Source organism: Plecotus auritus, assembly GCF_963455305.1.
Source record: "Plecotus auritus genome assembly, chromosome: 1".
In the NCBI taxonomy this organism is placed as follows: domain Eukaryota; kingdom Metazoa; phylum Chordata; class Mammalia; order Chiroptera; family Vespertilionidae; genus Plecotus; species Plecotus auritus.
In genome coordinates, this window is record NC_137770.1 from 3,462,137 (window position 1) to 3,489,877 (window position 27,741).

Consider the following 27,741-nt stretch of genomic DNA (forward strand, 5'->3'; position numbering starts at 1 on the left):
GTGTGCCAGAGCATTGCATACGTGTACGTGTGTGTACACATGTGTGTGATAGTGTGTACACATGTATGTGAGAGTGTGTACACATGTGTGCGTGTGCAGGAGGAGCAGGACTTAGGAGCCAGAGCAGCCAGAAAGGGGACGGGTAGCCTCAGGAGAGCAGGGGACACAAGCAGAAGCAGGCCCGGCAGTGCAAGGAGGGGTCTGGGGTGGAGGGTTAGTGAGGGGGCGGAGGGTTAGGGAGGGGGCGGAGGGTTAGGGAGGGGGCGGAGGGTTAGGGAGGGGGCGGAGGGTTAGGGAGAGGGCGGAGGTTAGGGAGGGGGCGGAGGGTTAGGGAGGGGGCGGAGGGTTAGGGAGGGGGCGGAGGGTTAGGGAGGGGGCGGAGGGTCAGGGAGGGGGGCGGAGGGTCAGGGAGGGGGGCGGAGGGTCAGGGAGGGGGCGGGGGGTCAGGGAGGGGGCGGGGGGTCAGGGAGGGGGCGGGGGGTCAGGGAGGGGGCGGGGGGTCAGGGAGGGGGGCGGGGGGTCAGGGAGGGGGCGGGGGGTCAGGGAGGGGGCGGGGGGTCAGGGAGGGGGCCGGGGGTCAGGGAGGGGGCCGGGGGTCAGGGAGGGGGCGGGGGGTCAGGGAGGGGGCGGGGGGTCAGGGAGGGGGCGGGGGGTCAGGGAGGGGGCGGGGGGTCAGGGAGGGGGGGAGGGTCAGGGAGGGGGCGGAGGGTCAGGGAGAGGGACGGAGGGTCAGGGAGAGGGACGGGGGGTCAGGGAGGGGGCGGGGGGTCAGGGAGGGGGGCGGGGGTCAGGGAGGGGGGAGGGTCAGGGAGGGGGCGGAGGGTCAGGGAGGGGGCGGAGGGTCAGGGAGAGGGACGGAGGGTCAGGGAGGGGGCGGGGGGTCAGGGAGGGGGGGGAGGGTCAGGGAGGGGGGGGAGGGTCAGGGAGGGGGCGGAGGGTCAGGGAGGGGGCGGAGGGTTAGGGAGGGGCGGGGGGTTAGGGAGGGGGCGGAGGTAGGGCGGGCATAGGTGGCACTTGATTGGGAGCCTAGGGCGTCCCTCTCCGGGCGTTGGAGCGTGTGGGGTGGAAGCCGTGTTGGGGCAACTGCGGAACGGAGGAGCTGAGCCTGGGAGGTCGCACTTAACACTGAGGCTCCCCCGCCCCGCCCCCCCCCCCCCACACACACCCGTGCAGCGTCTCAGCCTGTGCCTGTGCCTGTGCGGTGGCAGCGGAGGAGGCCGGGAGGAAGGCCGCTGGGCCGGAGCCTGGGGAGGGGCCTCAGGTTGTGCCGTCCGCGTCCTTTCAGATGCAGTGTGGTTCTCGCTGTCCAGAGCACACACCGCTTAGTTAGCAGAGTGGGGTCACTTTTCCTAAAATTAAAATTGGGGGCTGCTGGAAACCCAGGCCAGCCTGTGACTCCCCGCTCAGGTGACTGAGCGAGTGGCCTTTGTCGGGAAGGTCGGGAAGGATCTCAGCCGAGGGCGAGGGCACCCGCTGGCCCTGCTCCTTCGGGGAGACCCTGGTCTGTGGTGACCGCTAGCCCCGCAGCGCCCTGTGCCACCTGCCGCAGGCCCTGCACTCGGCTGGAGAGGGCGGACTCCGGCCCCGCACGTTGGGCTGGTGTGTGGCTGCTGTGACCGTGCACGGAGGGGCCCACGGGAGGGCCCCACGGGAGGGGCCGAGGAGCAGCTGGGCCTCCGCCTCAGGGCGAGTGCTGGCCCGGGCTGTGGGTGCAGCGCTTCCCGTTGGGCTAACGGTCTGATTTGCGTTTTAGGTGCCGGCAAAGCCCCATCCCTGGGCGGAGGCTTCCACGTGAACCTTGGAAAGGAGTCGAGAGCGCAGACCCTGCAGAACGGTACCCCGGGCCCAGCCGCAGGCGGTGGGGGGGGGGGAGGCCAGGTCCCACGGCCAGGAGAAACCCGCGGTCATCAGGGCCCCTCCCTCCGGGCCTCCGGCGAAGACTGCGCAGGGCCGCTCGGCGTGAGGCCTGCGTGTGGTCTCCGTGAAGACCAGCAGACGCGGTCGGGGACAGACCCGAACGCGGTCCCGCCGGCCGTGGTCCTCCAGGCGCTGCCGTCGCCTGCGGGTCTGAGCGTTTGGGGGCCTGAGGTTCCAGCCGCGCTTCGGTGCTCGGGGTTCGGGACACGCCTGCCGCCGGCGCCCCTTTCTTTTTTTTTTTTTTATTTAATGACAAATATATACACATTTTATTTTTACTTTTATTTATTTTTTATTTTTTAATATATTTTTATTGATTTCAGAGAGGAAAGGAGAGGGAGAGAGAGATGGAAACATCAATGATGAGAGAGAATCATTGACTGGTTGCCTCCTGCATGTCCCCTTCTGGGGATCGAGCCTGCAACCCAGGCATGTGCCCTTGACCAGAATTGAACCTGGGACCTTTCAGTCCACAGGCTGACGCTCTATCCACCGAGCCAGACCGGCTAGGATGGCGCCCCTTTCTTGACGCCCTACCGGAGGCACAGGCACAGGCACCGGGGTGGGCTCGCCACTGCGCCCCTGGGAGGGTGCCCCTGGTCTCCCTGCGCCGGCCCTCCGCCCGGCCCGGTGCCCGCGCTCCTTCCCGGTGCCCAGCCCGGCCCGCGGTGGAAGCTCCCGGCGGCTCTCGGTCCTGGAGATAGCGTGACCCTCCCCCTCGGGGATCTGAGCGCTCGCCTCTCCCTCCTTACTTGGGCCTCTGGGGTTCTCCCTTCATTGGGGAGCGGGTTCTCGGGGATTTGTCTCCTGGCGCTCTGTCTCTCGGGGGGGCGTGTGTACAGGAGGGCCGCGTGGTGCGCATGAGCCAGGCCCGGCCGGCGGGGGGCAGACCGGGCTCCTGTGCGGGACAGCCGCCGTCTGTCCTCGGGGCTTCTGATGCCGGAGTGGGCCCCGAGCATGTCCGCCTGCGCCGGGGCTTGGCTGGCCGGTTGCCGTGGGGCCTCGTGGCGTGGGAGCACCGCGGCGCGCCTCCCTGTGCTGTCGAGGGCGGCGTCGGGGGCACGCTTGTCCGTCCGGACCGGCGCCGAGGTGGCGGCAGGCCACCCGCTGTGCTTTGCGGTCCCTGGTGAGCGGCTGTGGCTGCTGCTGGCGCCTGGGCCCCTCGCCCCCTTGGCCTTGTCCTTGGCCCTGCACAGCTGTTAGGCGTCGTTCGGGTGTTTCTTCTCACATTTTTAGGGAGAGGAAGGGAGGGAGAGGAACATCGATCTGACGGAGACAGGGACCGGCTGCCTCCTGCACGCCCCTGATGTGCACCCGCCGCTCGGCCAGGCTGCCGCACACCTCTGGCTGACTGGTCCTTCTCCTGATTTGTGGGTGTTCTTCCCCCAGTCTGGGCTCGAGTCCCTTGTTGGTGCACATACTTCTTTAATTTTTATTTCAAGAAAAACTACTTTAAATATAATAATGTTACATGCAATCAGTATTTTAAGAAAAACGGTTTTAAATATAATATTATTACCAAATCTGTACTATCGTAGTATAATATCACAAAAGTTGTAGGAAATATTAAAATCTGCAAATAACAGGATTGCTTCTGTTATATTCTAAAACATTTTTTTCTCTGGCTCTATTTTTGTTCATCAGTTTCTGTTGTTCATTATATTCCACAAATGAGTGAGATTGTGTGATATTTATCTTTCTCCGATGGGCTTATGTCGCTCAGCATAATGCTCTCTAGGTCTCTCCATGCTGCTGCAAATGGAAAAAGTTCCTTCTTTTGTATAGTATAGCGGCGTAGTATGAACCACAGTCTTCTAATCCACTCCTCTGCTGAGGGGCACGTAGGCTGTTTCCAAATCTTAGCTATGGTGAATGTGCTGCTGTGAACATAGGGGTGCATATATCCTTTCTGATTGGTGTTTCTGGTTTCTTGGGATATATTCCTAGAAGTGGGATCACTGGGTCAAATGGGAGTTCCATTTTTAGTTTTTTGTTTCCCACAGTGGTTGCACCAGTCTGCATCCCCACCAGCAGGGTGCGCATACTTTTTTTAAAATGTTGTTTATTTTATTTTTTATCTTTTTAAATGTATTTTATTGATATTTTACAGAGAGGAAGGGAGAGGGATAGAGAGCTAGAAACATTGATGAGAGAGAAACATCGATCAGCTGTCTCATGCACACCCCCCACTGGGGATGTGCCCTCAACCAAGGTACATGCCCTTGACTGGAATCGAACCCGGGACCCCTCAGTCCGCAGGCCGACGCTCTATCCACTGAGCCAAACCGGTTTTGGCTTAAATGTTTTTATGATATTTTAGAGAGGAAGGGAGAGGAGTAGAGAGATAGAAACATCGATGAGAGAGAAACATCGTCCATCAACTACCTCCTGCAACCCGGCCATGTGCCCTGACTGGGAATTAAACCGTGACCTCCTGGTCATAGGTCAACTACTGGGCTGATAAGACAATTTTTAATAAGATTTTAATGGGACCACTTAGGTTTTCTGTTTCTTCCTGTCAGTTTTTTTTTTTTTTTTAATTTTTATTGATTTCAGAGAGAGGAGAGGAGAGGGAGAGAGATAGAAACATCAGTGATGAGAGAGAAGCATTGATTGGCTGCCTCCTGCACGCCCCCCACTGGGGATGGAGCCCCCAACCTGGGCCTGTGCCCTGACCGTGACCTCCTGGTTCCTAGGCTGACGCTCAGCCTCTGAGCCGTGTGACCGGGCGCTGTCCACCGTGTCAGACCTGCTCCCAGTTGTCGTCCGTCCCTCATTGGGCTCAGGTCGGGGTCCGCGCCGCCCCTGACCCCCGGGCTGTGCTCAGGGCCTCCTTTCCGTCCTGGCCTTGGCGGCTGGTTTTTTTTTTAATTGATGCGAAAATGAGAGAGCGAGAGCGAGAGAGAGAGAGAGAGAGAGAGAGAGAGAGGGAGAGAGAGGGGGAGAGAGAGGGAGAGAGAGAGAGAGAGGGAGAGAGAGGGGGAGAGAGAGAGAAAGGGAGAGAGAGGGAGGAACACCGACGTGTTGTCCCCCTTGTGCGCTCCTCGGTGCTCACAGAGATGAGCCTGCACCCTGGCGCGTGGGGACGGTGCTCTCGCCAACTGCTCGGCCAGGGGGGATGGTTCCCGGGTGGCTCTGGCCGCGTGCGGGGTGAGCGCCTCCGCCCGGGCGTCCGTCCTGCTCCCGCGGCCCCTAGTGTTTGCGTTGGGAGCGGTCCCTTCCTCAGAGCGGGCTCGGGCTGCCCCCCGGGTTGGCGCTCTTTCTGCTTTTACTCCTGTGGGCGTTCAGCGTTTGTTTGAACACATCCTGGGCTCCAGCAGCTGCTGAGCCAGTGCTCCCTGCCGCAGCACCTCCAGCCTGGTGCGGCACACGGTTCTCACGGCGCCTGTCCGCTCTGCCCGGGCCTCTCCTCCCGAGGAGCCCTGGGCAGGGGCCTCAGACGGCTCCTCATCTGAGTGTGCTGTGGATTTGGGGGACCCCCAAAGGGCAGCCTCCTGTTCACCTGGTGGGTAGGCGAGCTGGAGGCACAGGCCGCACCCCGCCAGGCTCCTCTGCTCCTCCACCAGCACTCACCGATCGGCCGCTCAGGGAGGGAGACGGCCCGCCCCGCCTCGCTCCTCATCGAGCACTTGCCTGGCTCCCAGCTGTGGGTCCCAGCACGGGCATCCAGGTGTGGCTGCTCCCCCCCCCCGCCCCCCGCCCCCCTTCTGTCAGGTTGTGGCGTTTGCTTCTCTGTGTGACCCGCCCTCTTTGGTTCTGGTTTCTCCTGTGGAGAGTCTGCGCCCACATAGGGAGATGGTCCATCACGCCTCCACCCTCCCTGGACCCCCTCAGCCCGCCTCACCCGTCAGGTCCCCCCCGGGCCTCCGCTGGGAACAGGCTCCGCAGCCACGCGTTTAATCCCCGTGTTCACGCGTTTCTGTCCGTGAGTCATGTCTTCTGCACGTTGAGGCTCCGGAAGCTTCCGCTGTGAGCTGCCTGCTTGTCGACCTCGGCATCTCTTCCTTCACCTCGCTGTTCCCACAGGGGTTGGTGACTCGTGGTGGTTAGTTCATGTTACAGGGACACGCGTCTTAAGCGATAAGAACACGCGTCTTAAATTGACCCCTTGCTTTCGGCAGCGCACGCGGGGCACCTGCTGGCTTTGGGTGCCCGGCTCCTGTCATAGTAGCGGCTTCTGGTGGGCAGTGTGCGGGGATGGGACACGCACCTGCCGGAGCGCCCATAGTGGCCTCTGCAGCGGCCTTCCCATGGGGTGCTTCCGGCCGGGCGCTCCAGGGAGCCCCGTGGCTCGGGGTATGGAGTGGATCAGAGGCCCGCCTTCCCCAGGCGCTGCCCTGTGTCCATGTCCGGCTCGGTCAGCGCCTGTGGGAATGGAGGGCTCTGCTTTGACCAAGTGTTCGCCTTTCAAAGGCGCCTGCGGTCAGTGGTCCCTGCTGGGAGGAGGCCCGAGGACAGGAGGCTGGTCTTGGGCAGGAGGCTGGGCTGGCACAGGAGGCTGGGCTCAGACAGGAGGCTGGGCTCGGGCAGGAGGCTGGGCTCGGTCAGGAGGCCGGGCTCGGTCAGGAGGCTGGGCTGGGACAGGAGGCTGGGCTGGCACAGGAGGCTGGGCTCAGACAGGAGGCTGGGCTCGGGCAGGAGGCTGGGCTCGGTCAGGAGGCTGGGCTGGCAAAGGAGGCTGGGCTGGGACAGGAGGCTGGGCTGGGACAGGAGGCTGGGCTGGGGCAGGAGGCTGGGCTCAGACAGGAGGCTGGGCTGGGGCAGGAGGCTGGGCTGGGACAGGAGGCTGGGCTGGGGCAGGAGGCTGGGCTGGGACAGGAGGCTGGGCTGGGACAGGAGGCTGGGCTCGGTCAGGAGGCTGGGCGGGGGCAGGAGGCTGGGCTGGGGCAGGAGGCTGGGCTGGGGCAGGAGGCTGGGCTGGGGCAGGAGGCTGGGCTGGGGCAGGAGGCGGTGCGGGTGACTTGTGTCGTTAACAGCATTGCTAACAGCATCGCGTGCATTTAAAGCTGCCCTCGTGTGAGTCACAGCTCGCTCGCGGAGGGGCGTGATGGCAGCGGTGGGGTGCCTTGGGGGCTGACCTGCGTGTGGGGTCGAGCTCGCTCACTGACCCTCTGCGGTGAGGCTGCAGTTGGAGCCGCAGTGCACGGGAGAGGTCACGGGCGCCTGACCCGCCGGGGGGGGGGGGGCTGGACGGAGGGAGGAGCCCGGCCTGAGTGAGCCCCCTCGGGCACACCTCTCCGCCTTGTGGGACTGAGTCCCCGACACCTGCCCAGCGAGCCGGCCTGGAGGCCCCCGCCAGCTGCTCTGTCGCCTGGGCCTTGCGGGCGGCACTGGCTGCAGGCGTCCGCCCGGCACGTTGGCGGGTGGGTGGGGGCAGCCATGGGCTCTGCTGCCTTCCTTCCCGTTGGCTCTGGGGCAGGGACGGTGACCCCGACCCCGTGTTCCTCCAGCCGACTGGGGGCTGGGAGCTGCATGGCTGCGGGCAGTCTCGAGGGAGCAGTGCCGCGTGGTGAGGGTGGGGTGGGGACAGTATGGGGTGCCGACTTGGGTCCCTCAGGGAGAGTCAGCTCATCCCCAGCTGCCAGGCTGGTTCCTCAGGGCTGCTCCCCGGGTCCCCCCCTTGGGCAGCGGTCACTGTGGGGTCCCCCCCTTGGGGAGCAGTCACTGTCGGGTCCCCCCCTTGGGCAGCGGTCACTGTGGGGTCCCCCCCTTGGGGAGCAGTCACTGTCGGGTCCCCCCCTTGGGCAGCGGTCACTGTGGGGTCCCCCCGTTGGGGGCGGTCACTGTCGGGTCCCCACCTTGGGGGTGATCACTGTCGGGTCCCCCCCTTGGGGAGCAGTCACTGTCAGGTCCCCCCTTGGGGAGCGGTCACTGTCGGGTCCCCCCCTTGGGGAGCGGTCACTGTCGGGTCCCCCCCTTGGGGAGCGGTCATTGTCGGGTCCCCCCCTTGGGGGGCGGTCACTGTCGGGTCCCCCCCTTGGGGAGCGGTCACTGTCGGGTCAGTGTCGGCAGCACGTGCAGGTGGGTTGGGGGCCACGAGCCCGTACCGAGGACACCACAGAGCCTTGGCGTCCCACAGCCACAGCCTTGCCAGAGAAAGCGGGACGAGCGGAGCCCCACTTCTCACCGGGCTCGGCCTGGGGTGCAGGAGGGATGGGGAGGAGGGCCCCGGCGGTGAGGACTCGGCTTTTCACCCTGCAGCGTCACCGTGCCCGGGGCCTTGGCCTCTGTTCTGGGCCGTGCAGGGCCTCTCGTGGGGGGCGGGGAAGCAGCTTGGGGGGGTTGCGTGCTCAGAAGGGGGGTGTGCAGATCATTGCTGCCTCGCAGCTCCAGGTGCTGCTAGTGCCCCGGCCGGGATGGCGGGGGAGGTGAGGGTGCCAGGCGGGAGCCCTTCCCAGACACCGAGCGCAGGGACTGAGAGGCTCGCCTACTGCGCCCACAGCCGCCAGGCCGCGGTCCAGGCCAGCTCAGCGTGGAGAGGCGTGCGGTGGCTCGTGGGTGCCCAGGAGTTTCACCCAGTGGGCGCACGGCAGGGCGGCCGGGGCGGAGCGCTGGGCTGGCGCGCAGGGCGCAGCGGTAACTGTCGTCGCCTGTGTCCCAGGACGGCGCCAGATCCACCACCTGGGCAGCCAGCTGCAGCTGAACCAGCACTGCCTGGACACGGCCTTCAACTTCTTCAAGATGGCCGTGAGCAAGCACCTGACCCGCGGCCGGAAGATGACCCACGTGATCGCCGCCTGCCTCTACCTCGTGTGCCGCACGGAGGGCACGCCGCGTATCCTTCGCTGCCGGGCCTCGGAGGACCCGCGGGGTTCTCGGGCGGCCGCCTCTTGGATGTTGGGGTGCAGTAGCTGCAGGGGCTCGTGTTCAGGTGAAGCACCCGGTAGGAATTACCGTCCGGACGAGGCCGGCTTCGGGGCCGCCCGCACGCACGCACACACGCACGGTGTGCCTTTGCCCGCAGCTGGCTCTCCGCTGGCGTCCCCGGGGCCCCAGCCGAGCTGTCAGCAGGCCTGTGCGGAGCCTGTGGGTGTGAGTGCAGCCAGGACGCGGCGTAGGGCGGCTTCTGTCCCCGGCGACAGGCCACTGTCTGCAGGAGCCCGGGCGGGAGGGCCAGGTCTGCCAGAGCGCCCCGTGGCCGGGGTCGGGCGTGAGCGGGGCTGCTCCTCCTCGATGGGGAGACGCGGTGGCTGTCTCTGGCTGCGGTCTGTGGTGGACGTCCTGCCGCTGCCCCGTGGCACGGACCTGCGGCTGCTGTCGGCGGACTGCGGGGGCCTCCTCCCGTCTTGCCCGGGAGCAGGTCTGTTCTTGCAAGGGGTCACCAGGTGTCTGTTTCCTCAGGAGCAGCTTTGCTGAGAGGCCACCCACGTGCCACGCGGTGCACCCATTAGCCGTGGGGCTCAGGGCTGGTGCGCCGCCCTGTCCGTGTGAGGCTTCCATTGCCGCTTGCTCTCTCTCCGCGGGCCTCCTGGCACCTCATGGAGCCGGCGCCATCGGCACGTGGCTGTCCCCCAGCTCCGTGGTGGCCCCGCCAGGCCGCTCAGCCAGCAGCCACGTCCCCCTCCCCCGGCTGTGTAGGAGGCTCTCCTCCCACCTTCTTAAAAAACCAGACTTGGTTTTGTTGTTCCCCTGGCCTGTACATTTACTTACTTCAGTGACTTCTCTTTATTCTTTTTCCTTTTGTTTTCTGTGGGTTTTATTTACTGGTTTTCCTGCTCCTTGAGACACGACTTTGGTTGGTTTTTCCTGGCGTAAGCGTTTGAGACCGTGAGTCCCTGCAGGTGGGTTTGGGTTCAGCATTGTGCAGCTCTTTTTGTTCTGTTTGTTTTTTAAATGCATTTTCATTGACTTCCGAGAGGAAGGGAGAGAGAGGGAGAGAAACATCGGTGATGAGAGAGAATCATGGATCGGCTGCCTCCTGCACGCTCCCCACTGGGCATCGAGCCCACAACCCGGGCATGTGCCCTGACCGGACTCGAACCCAAAACCCTTCAGTCTGCCGGCGGATGTTCTATCCACTGACCACACCGGCCAGGGCGCATCGTGCAGTTTAGATGTCTCCTTCAGATCAGAATGTATTCTAGTTTCCATGGTTACTTCTTAGGCCCTGGACTCATTTAAACGTTACTGGTCGCTTTGAAGACAGTTTGCCCGTCCGACCAGCTTTAGCGTGTGTGACCTGGGAGGCTCACGGACAGGCGCTGCGCACGAGCCTGGCAGAGTGCCCCTGCCGCTGGGCGGCTGTCAGGGACGGTCAGGCTGCCCTCACGGGTGTGTCTGGTGGGTGAAGGCTGGGGCCCGCGGCCGGCCTGCTCCTCCTGGTCTCCCGCTGCCCGTTGTCATCAGGATACAACTGGGGACCGCGGGCCATCCGGGTGGAAATGCCTCTCGCAACGCCCCGAAACCCTGTCACCCCGCTCTCCCTGCATCCAGCCTGCTGGGCGTAGCGAGACCACGCTTTGTGCTCGGCGCCTCCCGGCCTGAGGGTCCGTCTTTTCAGATCCGGTCTCCCTGACGATCGCACACGCCTCGGGAGCAGTGTGATGGCGGGTTTTCAATCCGGTCGTAGGTGTGCCCATTTGCTCTCGGTCCTCGCCCCCCCGCCTCCGAGAGAAATCGAGTTTCACTACCGTTCTCACGCGGGCGCCTCCCTCCCGCGTGGGCCTCGCTGCCGTGACTCCCGTGCTGTCACCGCCGTGGCGCTGAGGGGTCCCACGGCGGGGTCTGCCGTGCCTCTGGCATCCCCTGCGCTCCTGTGGCTGCTGGGGGGACTGACGAGAGCCGCCCGGGGCGGTCGGGCAGGGCTGCGGGTCCTCCTGTGTGGCCTCGTGTGTGGCATGTCAGGTGCTGGGGTGAGCGCCACCCAGGCTGTGTCCCGGTCCGCTCCCTCTGCCACCGGTGCCCGCAGGCCGGCCGGGGGCCGCTCCTCGTACCCAGTGGGTGCTCTGCGGGAGCCGAGCCCCGCGGGGCTGGGGGCAGTGTGTGCAGACACGGGCCCAGGCGTGCGGGGCGGGGAGCGTGGGGAGGGCTTGTTCATGGGGCCTGGTCCTGGGCCAGGGCCGTGGGGCCTGTGCTGCGTGTGCCCCTGCAGGAAAGCTGGCCCAGAGCCAGAGCCAGAGCCACAGGCCCTGCGGAGGGCGGCGGTGGGGGCAGGCCTCCCCGCGAGGCTCCTCGGTCGGTGGGCGCTGATGGCGCTGTGCTCCGGGCCCTCCCTCTCTCGGTGCCATTAGGGCCGGGAGGAGGTGCCGGCTGCTTTCTCGCTGCCATCTCGCTGCCCTGCCAGCCCACCGCTCACGCCGTCAGACCTACTGGGTGACGCTGGTCTCTGGGCGCCTGATGGATGACGCACGATGTGCGCGGTGGAGGAATCTGTTCTGACTTCCAGTGCTGACTGTTGACGTCTGTGAACTGTCCGCTCAGTGCAGTGAGCTGAGTCTCAGTGATGTCCCGTCCGGGATGGTCTCGAGGCGGCAGGGCCTCTTGGTGGGACTGAGCCCGGGCACCAGGCGCCGGTGGGCGCGGACGGCACTTTCCGAGAACCGCCCGGGTCTGCGTGGCCTCTCAGGACTGGCCGAGTCTGCTGCGTTTGAATCATCCGCCAAGAGCCAGAACAGGCCGTGCCGACCCCCCGGCTGCCCCTCGAGCACAGCCCTTGGGCAGCGCCTGTGCCCGTCCCCAGCCTGAGTCCTGGGCAGAGGACGGTCCCAGCGCCACAGGCACTCAGTGATGCTGCTGCGCACTTGTGCCAGGGCAGGGCCCCCCGATGCAGGGCACCCCCGATGCAGGGCCCCCCTGGTGCAGGGCCCCCCCTGATGCAGGGCCCCCCGGTGCAGGGAAGCCCTGGTACAGGGACACCTGATGGGCGGGCTCTCCCCGTCCTGCTGGTGGCTCACCGGCGCCTCTGGAAGGCTCCGTCACCTGCCGCCTCTCTCCCCGCTCGAGTCGGGCACCGAGCGTAGATTTTCCAGGTGCAGTGCTCCTTGACCTCTCCCGCAGACATGCTCCTGGACCTCAGCGACCTGCTCCAGGTAAAGGCCCTTCCTCGGGCTGTGCTGGGGGCATGCGCTGCCCTGCCCAGTGGGAGGGTCCATAGGTGAGGGGCACACGAGGGTGTGCTCTCTGGTGGGGCACTGGACTGGGGGTCCCGTTGTCCTGGGCCGGTGGCCCAGCCTCAGAACCGGTGGAGAGACCCCGGTGGGACTTCGTCTTAGGCAAGGGTGATTCTGTTAAAGAAAAAACCCGGACTCACGTGTACATGTGAACAACCTACAAACCTGTGTTTACCGTCAGCTCAGAGAGATTTGCCTCCTGCGTGCCAGGAAGCGTCTTCCTGTGGGGTCTCTCATCTCCAGAGGAGAACGTGATGGGGAGACCCAGGGAGAGGAGCGGGAGCAGGCGGGCGCTCGGGGGCCGGGCAGTGCGGGCTGAGGTTCTGCGTGTCCCGTGCCCTGGGTCAGCCCATGGCCATCATCCACTGAGGGACCCAAAGGGAAGTCGTGCCATTGAAAACAGGATGAGGGAGCGGGGTCCCCACAAATTCCACCCCGTGGGGAAAGCTTAGCCCAGACCAGTGTCCCCCGGGGTTCAGTGCCCGCTCCTCCCTCCCAGCCGCCCTCACGCACGGAGCCTCAGAGGTCCCGCTGCAGGCAGCCCACTGGTAGTGAGAGTGAGCACTGCGTGCCAGGCGCCCAGGGCAGGCCCCGCCTCCTCTGCATCCGGCAGCCGCCCCGCAAGGCCAAGGCCGGGCAGGAAGGGCTCGGGCCCTGCTTGCAGGGCGGGCTGTTCTGGTGGCTTCTCACTCCCAGCTTCGGAAATGGGAGCCAGTCAGGTGTCCAGACGAAGAGGGCAAATGGAGTGGAGGGTCCCGCTCACCAGGGCCGAACCAGGGCCCATGGAGTCCGTGCTGACCCGCAGGTTCAGGCTGGACACACACTGTGCTCAGACCTGAAGCTTCGGGTGGAGGGCCGGGCTCAGCATTCCCAGGCGACGTTCTGCACTCGCCTGGGGTGGAGCCTGCCCTGAGGGCCTCACCCCGGGAGCTCGCACTGCACTGCCGGGGGCCGCCCATTTAGAGGCAACAAATGGGCAACGAGTGAGACCTCAAACTGGAGGAGGCCACCCAGGGCTCGGGTCTCCTCTTGTTGTTATTCACACGCCCCAAGGCCCACACGCCCTGGCGGAGCTCAGGTGAGACCCTCCAGCAGGAGCCACGGGACTCCCTGGCGCCAGGGCCTGTGTGGGCTGGAGCCGGACTGGGGGCCGCAGAGGGTTCTCCAGAGGCTGGACGGTGAGATGGACATTGTGAAGGAAGAAAGCAGACGTGTGCCCAACACAAACCCCTCCGTGTGGCTCTCCACAGGTGAACGTGTACGTGCTGGGGAAGACGTTCCTGCTGCTGGCCAGAGAGCTCTGCATCAACGCGCCCGCCATAGGTAGGCAAGGCCAGCACACGCCTGGCGCAGCGCCGAGGGGGCCGTGTGCGAGGGCGAGCACAGGGCGAGGTCGGAAACGTGGCCCCGACGCGCCAGGAGCTCAGCAGTGACAGTTTTTCTGGTTTAAAACCAAAGTGCTGAAGCCAGTCCTCAGTGAGTGTGGACGGCGTGTAGACAGGGCACGGGGGTGGGAGCTACAGCACGTGGGGACCTTGCGTCCACCTTTCGAGGAAAGCGCCTGGAGCCAGGTGCCCAGGGCAGGCGGGGCCTCGGCACGGACGAGCAGCCGCCTGTATGGCGGAGCTTTGCCAGGAGCACGGTTTAGTCTGCCGGCAGGCCTCTTCCTGTGCCCGTTGGCGTCCAGGGGGAGCAGGCTGGGTCACCCAGAGGACGGCCCCAGGGCTGGGAAGGCAGGGTCCGGGAAGATGGCCAGGAGGCTGGAGGGCTGCAGGACGGGGAGGCCACGTCCCTGCTGAGTGTCGCCGTACCTCCCCCCGGGATCACGCTACGTTCCCCAGAAGCAAAGCAATGGCCCAGGGCCGTGGTCGGCAAACTGCGGCTCTTTGGCCCCTTGTTTCTCTTCCACAAAATACCACGTCCTGGGCAAGTCTATTTTGAAGAAGTGGCGTTAGAAGAAGTTTAAGTTTAAAAAATTTGGCTCTCCAAAGAAATTTCAATCGTTGTCCTGTTGACACCTGGCTCTGTGGACTGATGAGTTTGCCGACCACTGGCCCAGGGAGAGTGCTGTCGGAGGACAGAGGCCGCTTCCCCCCGGCGCACCCACGGGGCGTTCCAGCCTGCCAGTGTTCAGGGGCTGGACCCTGGGCCCTGCGAGCGCCCACCCCCTCCCTCGAACCCGAGTCCGTCCTACAGTAGGGCTTCGTCTGAGCAACTGGTGACGCTGAACCACGTGCAAGACTTCTGGCCTTTCCCAGAGCATTCTGGCTGCAGCCCTGGAAGCCAGCTGCCCAGATGGGGAGGCCCCGCCTGCCGGCCGAGGGCAGGTCTGCGCGCACGCCTCCCTGGGCGCAGTTCGCTTCGGACCAGCGAGCTCTGGAAGCAGGCAGGCTTCTCCTCTGCCGGCGGCTGAGAACGAGCGCCCGCAGGTCCTTACCTGGTGTGGCTCACTTTATTAAAACGCAAGAGAAACGGTAATAAATGACTTTCCCCGGGTTTTAGAGTTGGAGGAAGGGCTTAAGCTTAGAACAACTCAGAACAAAGTCTGGGAGGGTGGGAGGGCCGGCCCAGCCCACAAAGCAGGTGGCATGGGCACCACTGGCGGGGTCCGGGCTGCCCTCCACCCTCAAGTCCGCCCTCCACCCAGTGTGCACCCCAACGTGCAGGAGATGCGATGAGGCCCTGCCACCTGCATTCAGAACCCGGGCTCTGGCCGTGTCAGCGTCTCATGTATACCTCTGGCTACAGCCAGCTGCGCACGAACGGTGAGGAGTTCCCGGAGCCCGCCGTGCCGTGGAGAAAGGGGCGGCCCTCCCGTCCCCCAGCGCCTCGCACGCCCACGGCCTCAGGCGTAGAAGATGAGCTCGGGGATCTGCCCGCCCTGCACCCCGGTGCCGTTGGTGCTGTCGGAGGAGCACTGGAACTGGAAGGTCACCTTCCCGCACTGCACCTCCGTCAGGCCCTCCTGCCCGAAGTAGCTGAGCTCGCTGCCGTCCAGCACGGCGCTGGCCGTGTAGAAGGTGTCCTGCTCCACCTGCACCGGGTGCTCAAACCAGACCGGGAAGGTGCTGCTGGAGCCGTCGGACACGAACCGGGTCAGGCTCTGGGCCAGCACCACCCCCAGGCGCTTGAGCTCGATCTTCACGCTGTACTCGGCCTTCCCCGAGCTGGACCCGTACAGGCCCAGCCCCGCCACGAACACCCTCCTGTCCGCCGCAAACTGGATGCTGTCGCAGCGCCCCCGGTAGCGCCACTGGTTGCTGCGGTAGGCCGAGGACTGGAAGCGGTGGCACCTCTGCGGGGCCAGGCCCCGCCTCTTGGTCAGCGGGAAGTCGAGCGGGGGCTTGTTGGCCGCCGTGTACCACAGGAAGATGTTGTGGGTCTCCTCCAGGGTCAGGATGTCCGACTGGGCAGCGCCGTTGGCAAACTCCTCCAGGGTCATGGTCGGGATCCGGACCAGGTAGAGGGCCGGCCCCAGCACGTGCCTCTTGTTGCGTGGGGTGGCGGGCAGGCCCTGCCGCTTGCACTCGGCCTCGGCCCAGTTCAGCACGGCCTCGAAGACCACCGCCTCCTTGGTGTTGAGGGCCTCGCGGGTGACAATGACCTCCAGGGTCTGCCAGTCGATCTCGCAGAACCCCTCGGACCTCAGGGCCATCTCGGCCTGCGCGTCGATGACCTCCCAGCAGCGCTGCGTCAGCTCGGGCTCCTCAAACAGCCGGCTCTGCGACAGCAGCACACAGGCGTTCTTGGCTTCCAGGCTCGTCTCCAGGAAGTGCACGCAGGCTTTGGCCAGCGCGGGCACGATGTACTTCTTAGCGGCGTAGAGCGTGGCCAGCACGGTGTCCGCCTCCAGGTCGATCTCATCGCTGTACATGTACCTGGCAGGGCAGGGACGGTCACAGGCCGCCTGGGGCAGCGGGGCACCTGCCCCGGGGTCTTCCCCTCCGGCGCTGGCCGGGGCGCCAGGCAATGGAACCACCCGCCTCCGCCAGGGGAGCCCCCTTACTTGAGCATGATGAGGAAGGCGGCGGGCTCCACGTCAGGGATGTGGATCTCCGGCTTGACTTCTGCCAGGTCCCCGTAAAACATGGCATAGAAGACGGAGCTACCGACAGCCAGGACGTACTGTGCAGGAGAGAAGCCGCCCTGAGCCTGGGCCTTCTACCCCCGCGGGTAGGGCCGTCAGCTCACAATCAGGAAACGGCCTGTGGCCTCGGGGAGCTCCAGGCCGGGCTCACCAACCTTGTGGGCAGGCACTCTCTGGGCCCCGCCCGCGGGCCCCACCAAGAAGTGGACGTCGGCCATGAGCTCGTTGTTGAACAGGAGCGCGTTCCTGCAAAGGGGAGGGCACAGGCTGGGCTCGGGCGGCGGGGTGGCGGGGCGGCGGGCGGGCGGGAGAGGGCGCGGCGCGGCGGCTCACCTCTCGCGCAGGGTCGGGTGGCAGGACTGCCAGTTGGGGCTCTCCAAGTTGTTGTTGTCGGGCGCGGGCAGCGAGGGCGCGGGCGGCGGCGGCGGGGCCGGCGGCGGGGCGCTGGGCGGGCCCTTCCTGCCCGCGGCGGCGGCGGCGGCGTTGCTGTTGGCAATGTCCGTGGCGGTGGTGGCGGCGGCGGAGGCGGCGGGCGCGTACAGCTCCGCGGCCATCTTCACGGGCAGGGCCTTGGCGCGCGGGGGCGGGGCGCCGGGCGACCGCGGGCCGCGCCGGAGCCTCGGGGTGGGCTCCGCCAGCACGAGGAGCGCGGTCAGACACTGCGCCACCCGGCCGTGCAGACAGGCCAGGGGCAGCAGCATGGGCCCGGGCGCCGCTCCCTCGCCCGCCGCCTGCCCCGCCGCTGGGGGCGCCGGTCCAGCTGCGCGTCACGGCGCCCGGGCCCGCCTCGCCCCAGCCCCCGCCCCGCGGTGACGTGCGCGCCCGCGGCCCCGCCTCCGGGGCTGGCTCTGCCCCCACGCACGACGGGCGCGCCCGCGGCCCCGCCCCTAGAGCGGTCAGGCGGGGCAAACCGGCGTTCCCCGCACCGTGTCCAGGTGGCCCCGTGCCCCGCGGGACTGCTGTGGGCGGAGGGCAGGGCCGGCCTGGTGGCCAGTGAGCCCAGCACCTGGCCGTTGCCTGTGGCCGTCGCCTGTGGCCGTCTCCGTGTCTCCATGGGACTGCCTTGGAGAGAGGATGCCCCGCACCCTGCGCCCTCGCCTCCTTTTTTAAATGTTGGTTTATGGGTTGACCTGAGAGAAGCGGCGGCCTGTGCCACCTCCGCACGCGTGACCCGGCCGCTTCACTGTACGCCTCCCGCCCGGGACCAAGCCGCCCCGGGGTGAGCTCCTGTGCGCGCCCAGCTGGGTCTCACCTGCCCTGGCCAGGGCTCCTCCCTGCTTTCTCACCCGGTTGTGGTGGTTAAGGATCCGAGGGGTTCTTTGGTGAGCGCTCCCGGATGTTCATCCCTTCTCAGACACGGGGCTTGAAGAGACTGCCCTTCCCTTAGCGCCTTTTTAGAACGTCCTCACCTACCCGAGGACACACGTTCTTCCTGGCTTTAGAGCGAGGAGCGTGGGTGTGAGAGGAACGTTCACCAGCTGCCTCCCGTGACCACCCTCCCCAGGATGGAACGGGAGCCTGGGCGTGTGCCGGCCCCGGGTGAACCCTCCACCTCGTGGTGTGCAGGGCCACAGCCTGGTCAGCGCCTGTTTTTAAAACTGAGTTGAGAGAGAGGGGCGGAGGGTGCGGGGGGAGACATGGGTTTGAGGTTCCTCCCACGGGTGCACTCACTGGTTGACTCTTGCCTGAGCCCCGCCCCTGGATCAAACGCGCAATGGGCCATCGGGCGATGCTCCCACCAGGGGCGCCCTCCAGGGTTACGTAGGCGGCGTTCCCCTGGTCAGCCTGTCCGCTGGAGAGCTGTGGTCAAGGCTCCCGGTATTGGTCTGCAGCTTGTTTCCGGCACTTTCCGTGCTCCGCTCCGCTCTCGCTGTCTCTCCGTGTCTGTCTCTCCTTGGTGGTGCTCTTTCTCTGCGCCCCGGAAGTCCCGGTCCCTCTCACCGCCCTAGGCGCCGCGCCGCCCCTCCTCCCGCCACCTTCGGCACTGCCTTCCGCTCTTGGCGTTTTGGCTGCGTTTCTGGTGTCTCGTGTAGACGCCATCCCTGAGTTTGTCTTTCTTCCCGAGCGGCTAGTCTCACGGTCTGCGCTGTGTGTGGTCTGCCACTTTCGCCTTTTCCTTCCCGGTGCCGTGTCCCTGTCCCCCAGCACCCCCTCTCCTGGTGGGTTTGTCTTGACTTTGTTCCCAGTATTCTTAAAGTTGGGCCAAGGCCCCGCCCCCCCAGGATGGGCTCTTTGAATGCGCTTTTAACCCCAGCTCTGATGGTGTATGTTTTTTAAAGCAGTTAGAAATTGCAACAGTTATGTTATTTTTAAAATATACCTTGGTTTTCTCCCAAAAATATTCTTTGGAAACCAAATCACCAAAAAAAAAAAAAAAAAAAAAATTCTCAGAGGGAAGGCGGGGAGTGGGGGTGGGAGGGCTGAGGCTAACCGAAGACCTTGTGTGCGAATCCGCAGAGCCCACGGACACTCCACAGTGCGGCGAAGACCTGGGGGGGTGTCGCTAGAAGGGGTCAGTGGGGAAAAAAGGGACATCAGTAATGCTTTCAACAATAAGGTTTTTCAAAGTAGATAAATAAACCGTAAAGTTAAAAATTAAACCCCGAGCGAATCCAGAAGGAAACAGGGTGGGTGTGGGCTGTGGCTCCCGGCGGCCTAGGCTCACGCCTCAGTCGCCCGTGGTGGCCACAGGGCCGTGTGGCCTGGGCGCCTGACCCCTGCCACCTGCTCGCCTGGAAAAGGGAGGGGGCTGCAGGTGCCTGGGCGGCTGTGTGGTCTGGAGTGCGGCAGCCAGGCGGTGCGCGCTGCTTCGTGTGGGGCGTGTCGCCAGGGTCCGCGCAGTCCCTCGCGCTGCTCCGTGTGGGGCGCATCGCCAGGGTCCGCGCAGTCCCTCGCGCTGCTCCGTGTGGGGCGTGTCGCCGGGGTCCGCGCAGTCCCTCGCGCTGCCTCGGGGCTGGTGCCACTCTCTGTGGCCTCGAACCTTCGGGTGGCGACGCCTGTAGGGTCTCGGGACTTGCAGGCCCAGCTCAGGCATGAAAGCCCGTGGGCGGAGGGAGGCACAGCCGGGTCTGTCTCCCCTCTGCCTGCTGTTGGGGGGCCGTAATGCGCTCTCAGTCCCCTCTCGGGCCTCCCGGCCTGCCCCCGCCCCTTCCTCGGCCCTCTCCCCCAGCAGCCCCCGGAGCAAGGGCTTCTGGGACAGTCCTGTCCCCAGTCTGCACCGTGCTGCGCCGCAGGCCCGCACAGCCCTCCGCCTGCTGGGCCGCTGTAGTGGTCAGCGAGTCCACTCGGTGACGTGGTGCTGCTGTCCCAGGGGCTGGAGGCCCCAGGCAGCCTCGTCCCAGCGCAGAGCCTCTGTGCGCCGTCCCCCTGAGCAGGCTGGTCCCCCTCAGGGAGCAGGCACTCGGGTGGAGGCGCACACGCAGACAAAAGGGCGCGAGGATGAGCGCTGGGCAATGCACAGCTCGACCTCACCCTAGCCACGCCGTGTCCACGAAGCAGCACCCGTGGGGCGGGTGGCGGTAAGGGCCCCTCCCTGAGGTCAGGGGCTGCAGGTTCCAGGTGAGGGTCCTGGGGAGCCTGTGGTGGAAGGACAGGAGAGGGTGGCCCCGGGGGGGGGGGGCGTGGGGGAGGCCGCTGGGCGGGGCGTGCGCTGAGGCGCGTGTCTGCCGCAGACCCCTGCCTGTACATCCCGCGCTTCGCCCACCTGCTGGAGTTCGGCGAGAAGAACCACGAGGTGTCCATGACGGCCCTGAGGCTCCTGCAGAGGATGAAGCGGGACTGGATGCACACGGGCCGGCGCCCCTCGGGCCTCTGCGGGGCAGGTACGGGGTCCTGGCGTCAGGCTGCCGGGCCCCGCTGGCCGCCGGGTGGTGGCTTCTGTCCTGACCTGCAGCAGGGGGTGCTGGGCCGCCCCCAGAGCTGCCTCCCAGCCTCCTGTACCCTCTCGGACTCCCACCTGCTCCCAGGTGCCCTCCACCGGCCAGGGGCAGGGGCGGGACCTGGGGCTTGGCGGCCGGGGTGCCCGCTTTCGGGCTGGCTCCCTGGCCCCAGGGGTCAGCCGTCCAGTGTATCCGGTGGCAGATGCCCGCAAACGCCTTTGGGTCTGTGGAGCCTCTTCTGGAGTCCTCCCTCTTCCCCAGTGCCCATGGGCCCACTCCTTCCTGGGACGCCCAGGGCCCGTGCGCCCACCGTCAGCTCCAGCAGGCCCAGCGCTGCCCGGGGCACATTCCATCCAGGACCTGGTTTCTGAGCTTGCAGACCAGGACCAGTCCACCCGCCGGCCACGCGCCAGCACAGGCCCTCCCTGTCCCAGGCGCTCCCCGTCCCAGCCCCCACCCCCCCCGTCCCAGGCCCTCCCCGTCCCAGGCCCTCCCTGTTCCAGCCCCCCCCCCGTCCCAGGCCCTCCCCGTCCCAGCCCCCCCCGCCCCCCGTCCCAGGCCCCCCCGCTCCCCGTCCCAGGCCCTCCCCATCCCAGGCCCTCCCCGTCCCAGCCCCCCCCTGCCCCCCGTCCCAGGCCCCCCCGCTCCCCGTCCCAGGCCCTCCCCATCCCAGCCCCCCCCCCCGCCCCGTCCCAGGCCCCCCCGCTCCCCGTCCCAGGCCCTCCCCATCCCAGGCCCTCCCTGTCCCAGCCCCCCCCCCGCCCCCCGTCCCAGGCCCCCCCGCTCCCCGTCCCAGGCCCTCCCCGTCCCAGCCCCCCCCCCGCCCCCCGTCCCAGGCCCTCCCCGTCCCAGGCCCTCCCCGTCCCAGGCCCTCCGAGTCCCCAGTTCCACCGCCAACCGGCTCTTCCACACAGGCCAGTGCTGCTGCCGGGCCCTTGGCAGGGCTCCGAGTCCGCAGGACACGCGCTGGTTGTGTGCCTCACTGCGGAGGGCGGGCAGCACGTGGGCACCGTGTGAGTCCCGGCAGCGGCGTGTGGATCTCAGGGCCCTGACACCCGCTCTGGCCTGAGCCACCGCGGACGGACAGCGCCCGGTGCCAGGGCAGCCCGACGGCTGGGTCGCAGGCCCGTTCTGCCGCCTCACCCTCACTTCCTTCCCAGCACTGCTGGTCGCAGCCAGGATGCACGACTTCCGGAGAACCGTCAAAGAGGTCATCAGCGTGGTCAAGGTGTGCGAGTCCACGCTGAGGAAGAGGTGGGTGTCCTTGCTCAGACCTCGGGGCAGGCCGTGTCCTCCTCCGGCTCCGCCAGGCCTGCTGGTTGGGGCCCAGCGCGGGGCGGGGGGCCCTCTCCCTGCCCGGGACCCTCCTCCTGGGGCCACGCCCAGGCCGTCGGCAGTGGGCGGCCCCTTCCGAGCAGTTCAGGTGGGCGGCAGTTTATAGAGTCGCCCAGACTCGAGAGGGTCAGGAACGGGCACCGAGGGCGGCCTCACCGTGTCCTGTTTGGTGTGGCCGAGTGACCGTCACCTGGAGGAAGCGGAGCTCCAACACGGGCCCCTGTCCGCGTACCGAGGGACCCAGCGAGGTCACGGCCGCCCCAGCTCAGCTGCACGGGGCCTGTCAGAGGCGGATGGACCGGGCGTGCCCCTCCCGCTGGCAGTCCTTTCTGGTTCCCTTACCCGACCTCGGGGCGGCTGCGTGGACTGAGAAACGGACCAGGCTGCCGAGAGCGAACCTTCAGGGGGCACGCGACGGCAGGGTGCGCTTCCTCCGGCTCTCCGCGGCCGCCTGTGGAGCCGGAGCGAGTGGCCCTTCTCCAGCTGGGCGTGGCTGTGGGCAGGACTGAGCCGGCGTGGACGGGCTGCTGGAGGGCCGGGCGCGGCCGGGGTCCAGGACTGCCTGGGCCGCTCCCTGACCTGCCGGCGCCAGTGGCTGTTGGGGGCAGCAGGGCGCCTGTCGCATCTCTGTCGTAGGCTCACGGAATTCGAAGACACCCCCACCAGTCAGCTGACCGTGGACGAGTTCATGAAGATCGACTTGGAGGAGGAGTGCGACCCCCCGTCGTACACGGCCGGCCAGCGGAAGCTGCGGGCGAAGCAGGTGGGCCCGCCGGCGCAGCGGCCTGCGCCTCCCGGTCAGCGCTCGGTTCTGCCACCTGACGCTGCACGTCTGGGTGGCAACACGGTGGTCTGCATGCGTGCCCATGTGTGGGGAGGTGCACACACGGAGGTGCGGGGGGGCACGTGGGTCCCCTTCCCAGACCGTCCCTCGGGGTGACCGGCGTGGCCCGGGGCGGTGGGTGTGGACAGCGGTGCACACGTCCCCGGGCCGGGACCTTGGCCCTGACACTGCTGCTCTGGCCCTCGCTCAGCCCCGTGAAGCGTGTTCCCGGCAAGGTGGGCGCCGGGCCCTGTGCCGGTAACGGCCCGCAGGCGCGCGTCTGGCTGACATCCTGGTCTCTCCTGGCCCTCAGCTCAGTGTCTCGTCTCTTGGTTTTCAGCTGGAACAAGTCCTGTCGAAAAAGCTGGAGGAAGTCGAAGGTGAGCAGCTGCCTGCCCGCAGACATCTCGTGGGGGGGGGTTTGTGCTCACTTCCTGCTCCTCACGGTCCCGCAGGGGAAATCTCCAGCTACCAGGACGAGATTGAGACGGAACTCGAAAACAGCCGGCCCAAGGCCAAGGGGGCGCTGGCCAGCCTGGCGAGAGACGGTGAGTGCGCCCGCCTCGCCCGCCCCGCTGCACTCGTCACCCCGCGCCCTCCTGCTGCCCTTCCGCGCCCGTGTCCTGCTTCACTTCGGCGGCGGGTCCCCTGCCCGCGCCCCAGGTCCCAGCCTGCGCTGAGCAGCTCCCAGCTCCAGTGCTCTCGCCTTCTGTCCCCGTTGCCCTGGGCTGACGTCCCTCGGGTGCTTGTTCTCAGATGCAGGCCTGCCCTGCTCACTGCCCGTGGGTGGAGCTCAGCCCTGGCTCTGCAGCCACAGGCCCCCTTGGGCTCCTTTCCACGGTGCCCCTCAGTGCCCGTCCTGCCCAGGCACCCTCAGTGCCCAGCCCCATCCCAGCACCCTCAGTGCCCCCTGCGCCTGCAGAGCTGCTGTGGCGTGCTGCACAGCCGTGTGCCCGTGTGTTTTGATGTCTCTCTGGTCGCCCCCTCGTCCCCCTGCCCAGGGCTCGCCCTGTCCGGGTTGGGCAGCTCTCAGTGGTCCCTGTCCCCGGCCGCAGGCCCGCGAGCAGGTGGTGGCGTGTGCCCTGACACTCGGTCTGGGCGGCAGCGCCCGGCTCCTCTCCAGGGCTGTCCTGCCTCCAGCGGCTCCCCTTCTGCTCAGGCTGGACCCTGTGCCCAGGCTCTTGGTGTGGCCGTGGTTCTCGCCGGAGGGCGTTTCTCTGTGGCTTCTTCAGAGAGAAGGGGGACGGGGGAGACACATCGCCTGGTTGCCTCTCGCACCGTACGGGAGGAAATCCACATGCGGGTGCGTGCCCTTGACCGGGAACCGAACCTACAACCCTTGGTACACGGACCAGCGCTCCGACTGCTGAGCGCAGGGCAGGGCTCCGGGCGCTTCTGTTACAGAATGCGCTTCTGTTGCTCCCGGAGAGGAAGGGGGAGGGAGAGGGATCGGCGAGGAGGGAGAATCATCCATCAGCTGCCTCCCGCACGCCCCACACTGGGATGGAGCCTGCAACCGGGCCTGTGCCCTGACCAGGAATCGAACCGGGACCTCCCGGTTCACAGGTCGACGTCAGCCAGGAGCCACGCCGGCCGGCTCTTGGGGTACTTTTGGTCTTTCTGTTCCGGGCCGTTCTCTATTTCATCCTTGGTACGGGGGGCGGCTCTGGTTTCGGGGCTTCCCGGCAGGTTGGTGCACTCCCACCACGGGGCTTTACGTGGGCTATTGCTCGGCTGCGCCTGGTTTATGAGCCGGTGGCCTCTCCCGCCTCTGGGCTCAGCGCGCAGGGCCGGGGGCGCGCAGGGCCAGGGGCACGCAGGGCCGGGGGCGCGCAGGGCCGGGGGCACGCAGGGCCGGGGCTGCGGTGTGATGTCGGGCGCCGTCGGCGCTCCCAGCACAGGTCCTGTTTCTCCTCGGTGCTCAGCCGCGGGAGAGTGGGAGCTCCGGAGCCGAGGGGGTGCCCTCTGTTTCACGCACTCCCCGCGTGGTCCGGCAGTGCCGCTGGCGCTGTCCCTCCTGGAGCCGCGCACTGCGTGTCTGCCCGGGCCTCATGGGTGATGGATGCCCTGGGCCTGGGCTCCACCTCCACGGGGCCGTCTGCTGCCACGTCTCGGCTCTCTGAGCCTGTGGACACGGCTGGCCCGTCTGTGACCCTGCGCTGGCCGTTCTGGGCGCAGCGCCCCGCGGTCGGAGCGAGCTCGTTTCTGGGGTGTCCTCTGACCTGGCCGGGTGTGGTCTTGCCCGCTGGTCTCCTGGGTGTTTCCCATGCTCCTCCTCTCTCCAGCTTCCTAGCTGCCCCTCCCCCACCGCGGCTGTGTGTCAGGGTATCGGACGGCACCTCCCACCTACCACCCAGGCCCGGCGCCAGGGGGCAGGACCGGACGGCCGCCTTGGTTGCGGGGCTGCTCCTGGGCCACGCCTGTGAGCCCGCGGCGGCCACGGCTCCGTGTGCCGCCCTGCGTCGCTGTGCCCTGGTGAAGGGGGCGGGAAGCGATTCCCGGGGCGGGGGGGCGGGGGGTGGCTGGGAGGATGGAGGCGGGTGGAGGGTGCGGCTGCGAGCCCGGGTGGAGCCGCTGGTGTCCAACCCACGGTCCCACGTGACTGCCCTGCTCTCTGGGAAGCGAATGGTTGTTCCCGGGGAGACACGTGTCAAGATGGAAGCCCCTCGCGTGGCACTCGCACTCTCCGAGCTCAGGTGCCGCTCCCCGAGGGGCCTGCTCTGTGGGGGGGGCCCGTGTGACGTGCTCACCGCAGGGCCCGCCCGCCCCGGAGGCCGTCACGGCAGCGCCCCTCGCAGTGTGCCGCCCCCTCCCTGTCGCTCGGGCTTGGCCGCGTATCCGGCAGCACCTGTCCTTCTCCAGGGCGGCAGTGCTGACCCGGCTGGCCGGCTGCGGACAGTGGGTGACTCCAGTTGGACGGCACTGAGCGCTGTGGACGTCCCCACCATCTCCCTCCTGGGCCAGGGCCGAGGGCGGCGAACGCGGGTGTCCAAGACCCGCCCCCCCCCCCCCCCCCGATTCTGCTTCCCACGTGGCCGCCCGTCCTCCTGGGGGCCGTGCTCACTCGCCGCGCAGTGGTCTCTGGTCCCCTCGGCTGTCTCCCACTTTGGACGGGGCGTCCTCGGCAGGGAGGTTTGAGTTCCTGGGTCAGCCGCGTGCTCTGCAGCCAGCCTGCGCGTGGTCTGGGTTCTGACGGAGGTGCATTTATCGGTGCTCTGTGGACTCTGCTTTCAGCGCCATTTCTAAGAAGTTTTTGCTTCATCCAAACTCAAACGTGCCCTGGCCGGTTTGGCTCAGAGCGTCAGCCCTCGGACTGAAGGGTCCCGGTTCCATTCCCATCAAGGGCACGTACCTGGGTGGCAGGCTCGATCCCGGGCCTGGTCAGGGGCGTGTGGGAGGCAGCCAAGCGACGTGTCTGTCTCCCGCTCCTGCCTCTCTGAGAAGCGGTGGGAAGGGGTCCTGGGGGGTGGGGGGCAGCCGCAGACATCTCCCCTGCTGCCTGCGGGGTCGTGTGGCCTTCGAGCGGCGTGTTCCTCCGTGGCGTCGTGTTGATTTCGCACCAGGCGTGAGGTGTGGGCCACGGTCGGTGGCGTGTGGCCGGCGGGCGCCCGTGGTGACAAAGCCGTCGGAGGGAGTGGTGGGAGTGCCCGCGGGGCCGGCGGGAGCAGTTCCCTCAGCGGGGCCGCCCCTGCGGGCTGACGGGGTCGACTGTGCCCAGGCCCCGTCGAGGACACCACGGCCAGCTTGTTCGGCGAGGAGGACGCCGAGGACGAGGAGCTGGAGGCCGCTGCCAGCCACCTGAACAAGGACTTCTACCGGGAGCTGCTCGGCGGCGGCGTGCCCGGCAGTGCGGAGGCCGCGGGCAGCCCCAGCGGGAGCGGCAAGCCTCCCGCCCTGGAGTCCCTGCTCGGGCCCCTGCCCACGGCGGCCAGCCTGGGCATCTCGGACTCCATCCGAGAGTGCATCTCCTCGCAGAGCCAGGAGTCCAGTGAGTGCGGGCGGGCAGAGGGGTTCTGGGTGTGGGCGGGTGTGGGTCGCCCCCTCAGGAGCGGGGCTTGCCCGGGGGCACTGCGGCCCGTGCAGGCTGTGAGCAGTCAGCGGCCCTGGCATCGCTGTCTCTGGGACCCTTGTTGGCTGGCCTGTGGCTCGGTCCTGGCCAGAGCCCTCTGGTGAGGAGTGGCCACAGGCTCCCCCTGCCCCTGTGACCCAGAGGCACCGTGCCAGGCGCCCGCAGGTAGCTCTCAGCTGAGTCATGGCCACGTGTCACAAGGCCCATCCGCTGCCCTTGTCCAAGCTGGTGGGGCAGCGCCGGCTGCGGGCACGGTCTCCACAGCCAGACACGCTTCTCCTGCTGAGCCCCAGCCCCAGCCCCAGCCGTGACCCCACTGAGCAGGCACAGGGGCTCCCGACCCGGGAAGGGGCTCTGGTTCTGCCAAGTCACTTCCGACAGCAGGTCCTGGTCCTGTGCTGGGACCAGGCCAGCGGAGGGCCTGACCCTGGGCACTGCTCAGCAAAGCTGTTTGGCGGCCTGAGGGTCACCACGCGCATGGCAGGCGTGGCAGGGCGGCCCGCCCGATGGCAGTGGTGGCCTCGGGCAGGGGCAGTGGCATGACATAGTTAAATCTGTCAGGTCATCCCACAGAGGGGTTCTGTGTGCATGGAACCTGGGCTGGTCCCACAGGCACGGGGCAGAGGGCACAGGCAGAGGCCCTCAGGCAGCGGGGACCCTGGGACCCTGGAGCAGACAGAGGCCATTCTGGCCGGAGCTGAGAACAAGGGGCGCCTTGGAGTGCCCAGGGGGCCGCAGGGCCTCAGTGGGAAGTGCCCCCGATGCCTGCTGTGGGCTGACAGCCGGGGACTCAGCAGAGGACACCCGGTGACAGGGGCAGCAGGCAGGAGAGCCACACAGATGGTGCTGGTGGCCCAGCTGGGCAGGAAGGGGCTGGCAGGTTGGGGGATGTCCTGAGAACCGTCAGGGGCTCCCGGAGGCCCCACTCCCGGAGAAGTGGTCGCGCCCTCTCCTGATCTGGAGGCTGCTTGCACAGGACGCCAGGATGCGGGGGCGGGGCAGGGGGGGTGGAGGCGGAGCAGCCCATGGGGGGCAGATCCTGCTTCCTCTGTGTCCGGGGTCGCTCCCCTCCCTGTGCACGCACACGCACACACACGCACACGCAGGAGCAGCGCCAGCCCCTGGTGGTGAGGAAGCAGTCCAAGAGCCGGGGAGGACGGGGTGGGGGTGGGGCCGTGAGCCCGCTGACCACTGTGCTTCCCTCTAGAAGACGCTTCTGGGGACGGCGAGCTGGACCTCAGCGGCATCGACGACCTGGAGATCGACAGGGTGAGTGCTCTGCGCCCTCCCAGGCGCGCCCTGCCGGGGTGGGGTGGGGAGGGGCAGGGGGCGCTCTCCGGGCATGGGGACCCCTGACCCCGGCTGTGTGCAGGCCCTGCAGGAGGGGGGCCACTCGGTCCTGAGGACACAGCACGGTGCCCTGCCCTCCGGTGGCCCCGCTTCTGTGCCGCTGGGGCCGGGGAGCTGCCCAGGTGGAAAGGGGTCCCTGCACCCTCCTCGGGGGAGGCCCACCGCCAAGGTGA

At 67.2% G+C, this 27,741-nt stretch overlaps 2 protein-coding genes across 7 annotated transcripts in view; one reads left to right on the plus strand and one right to left on the minus strand.

Moving 5' to 3' along the window:
• Positions 1–27,741, plus strand: part of BRF1 (BRF1 general transcription factor IIIB subunit) — a 40,408-nt gene that overhangs the window by 6,357 nt on the left and 6,310 nt on the right. For 3 of the 5 annotated variants that reach the window (XR_013961603.1, XM_080687448.1, XM_080687449.1), the window contains exons 2-12: positions 1,754–1,834; positions 8,519–8,692; positions 11,914–11,945; positions 13,277–13,349; positions 19,785–19,934; positions 21,152–21,245; positions 21,963–22,089; positions 22,490–22,529; positions 22,605–22,697; positions 25,868–26,137; positions 27,426–27,487. Coding sequence is in view for 4 of the 5 variants with exons in the window: in XM_080687448.1 (XP_080543574.1) it covers positions 1,754–1,834; positions 8,519–8,692; positions 11,914–11,945; positions 13,277–13,349; positions 19,785–19,934; positions 21,152–21,245; positions 21,963–22,089; positions 22,490–22,529; positions 22,605–22,697; positions 25,868–26,137; positions 27,426–27,487 (1,196 nt within the window). In the remaining variant the exon portion in view is untranslated. The remainder of the gene's footprint in view (positions 1–1,753; positions 1,835–8,518; positions 8,693–11,913; positions 11,946–13,276; positions 13,350–19,784; positions 19,935–21,151; positions 21,246–21,962; positions 22,090–22,489; positions 22,530–22,604; positions 22,698–25,867; positions 26,138–27,425; positions 27,488–27,741) is intronic. The other 2 variants (XM_080687446.1, XM_080687447.1) reach the window with 2 other exon arrangements.
• Positions 14,464–16,928, minus strand: BTBD6 (BTB domain containing 6). Of its 2 annotated transcripts, XM_080687492.1 has the most exons (4): positions 16,447–16,928; positions 16,269–16,359; positions 16,033–16,151; positions 14,464–15,904 (listed from the first exon to the last, which is right to left on the minus strand). In XM_080687492.1, the coding sequence occupies exons 1-4, from the start codon at positions 16,812–16,814 to the stop codon at positions 14,872–14,874; spliced, it is 1,611 nt and encodes a 536-aa protein (XP_080543618.1). In that variant the 5' UTR covers positions 16,815–16,928; the 3' UTR covers positions 14,464–14,871. The 2 variants fall into 2 exon arrangements, with proteins under 2 accessions (XP_080543618.1, XP_080543619.1); XM_080687493.1 differs by lacking the exon at positions 16,269–16,359 and having other exon boundaries at positions 16,447–16,567.

Coding starts and splice junctions, on each gene's coding strand:
- BTBD6 (XM_080687492.1), bottom strand. CDS start 16,814: ATGCTGCTGCCCCTGGCCTGTCTGCACGGCCGGGTGGCGCAGTGTCTG. Junction 16,152..16,268: donor AGAGAGTGCCTGCCCACAAG/GTTGGTGAGCCC, acceptor TCTCCTGCACAG/TACGTCCTGGCTGTCGGTAG. Junction 15,905..16,032: donor GCCTTCCTCATCATGCTCAA/GTAAGGGGGCTC, acceptor CTGCCCTGCCAG/GTACATGTACAGCGATGAGA.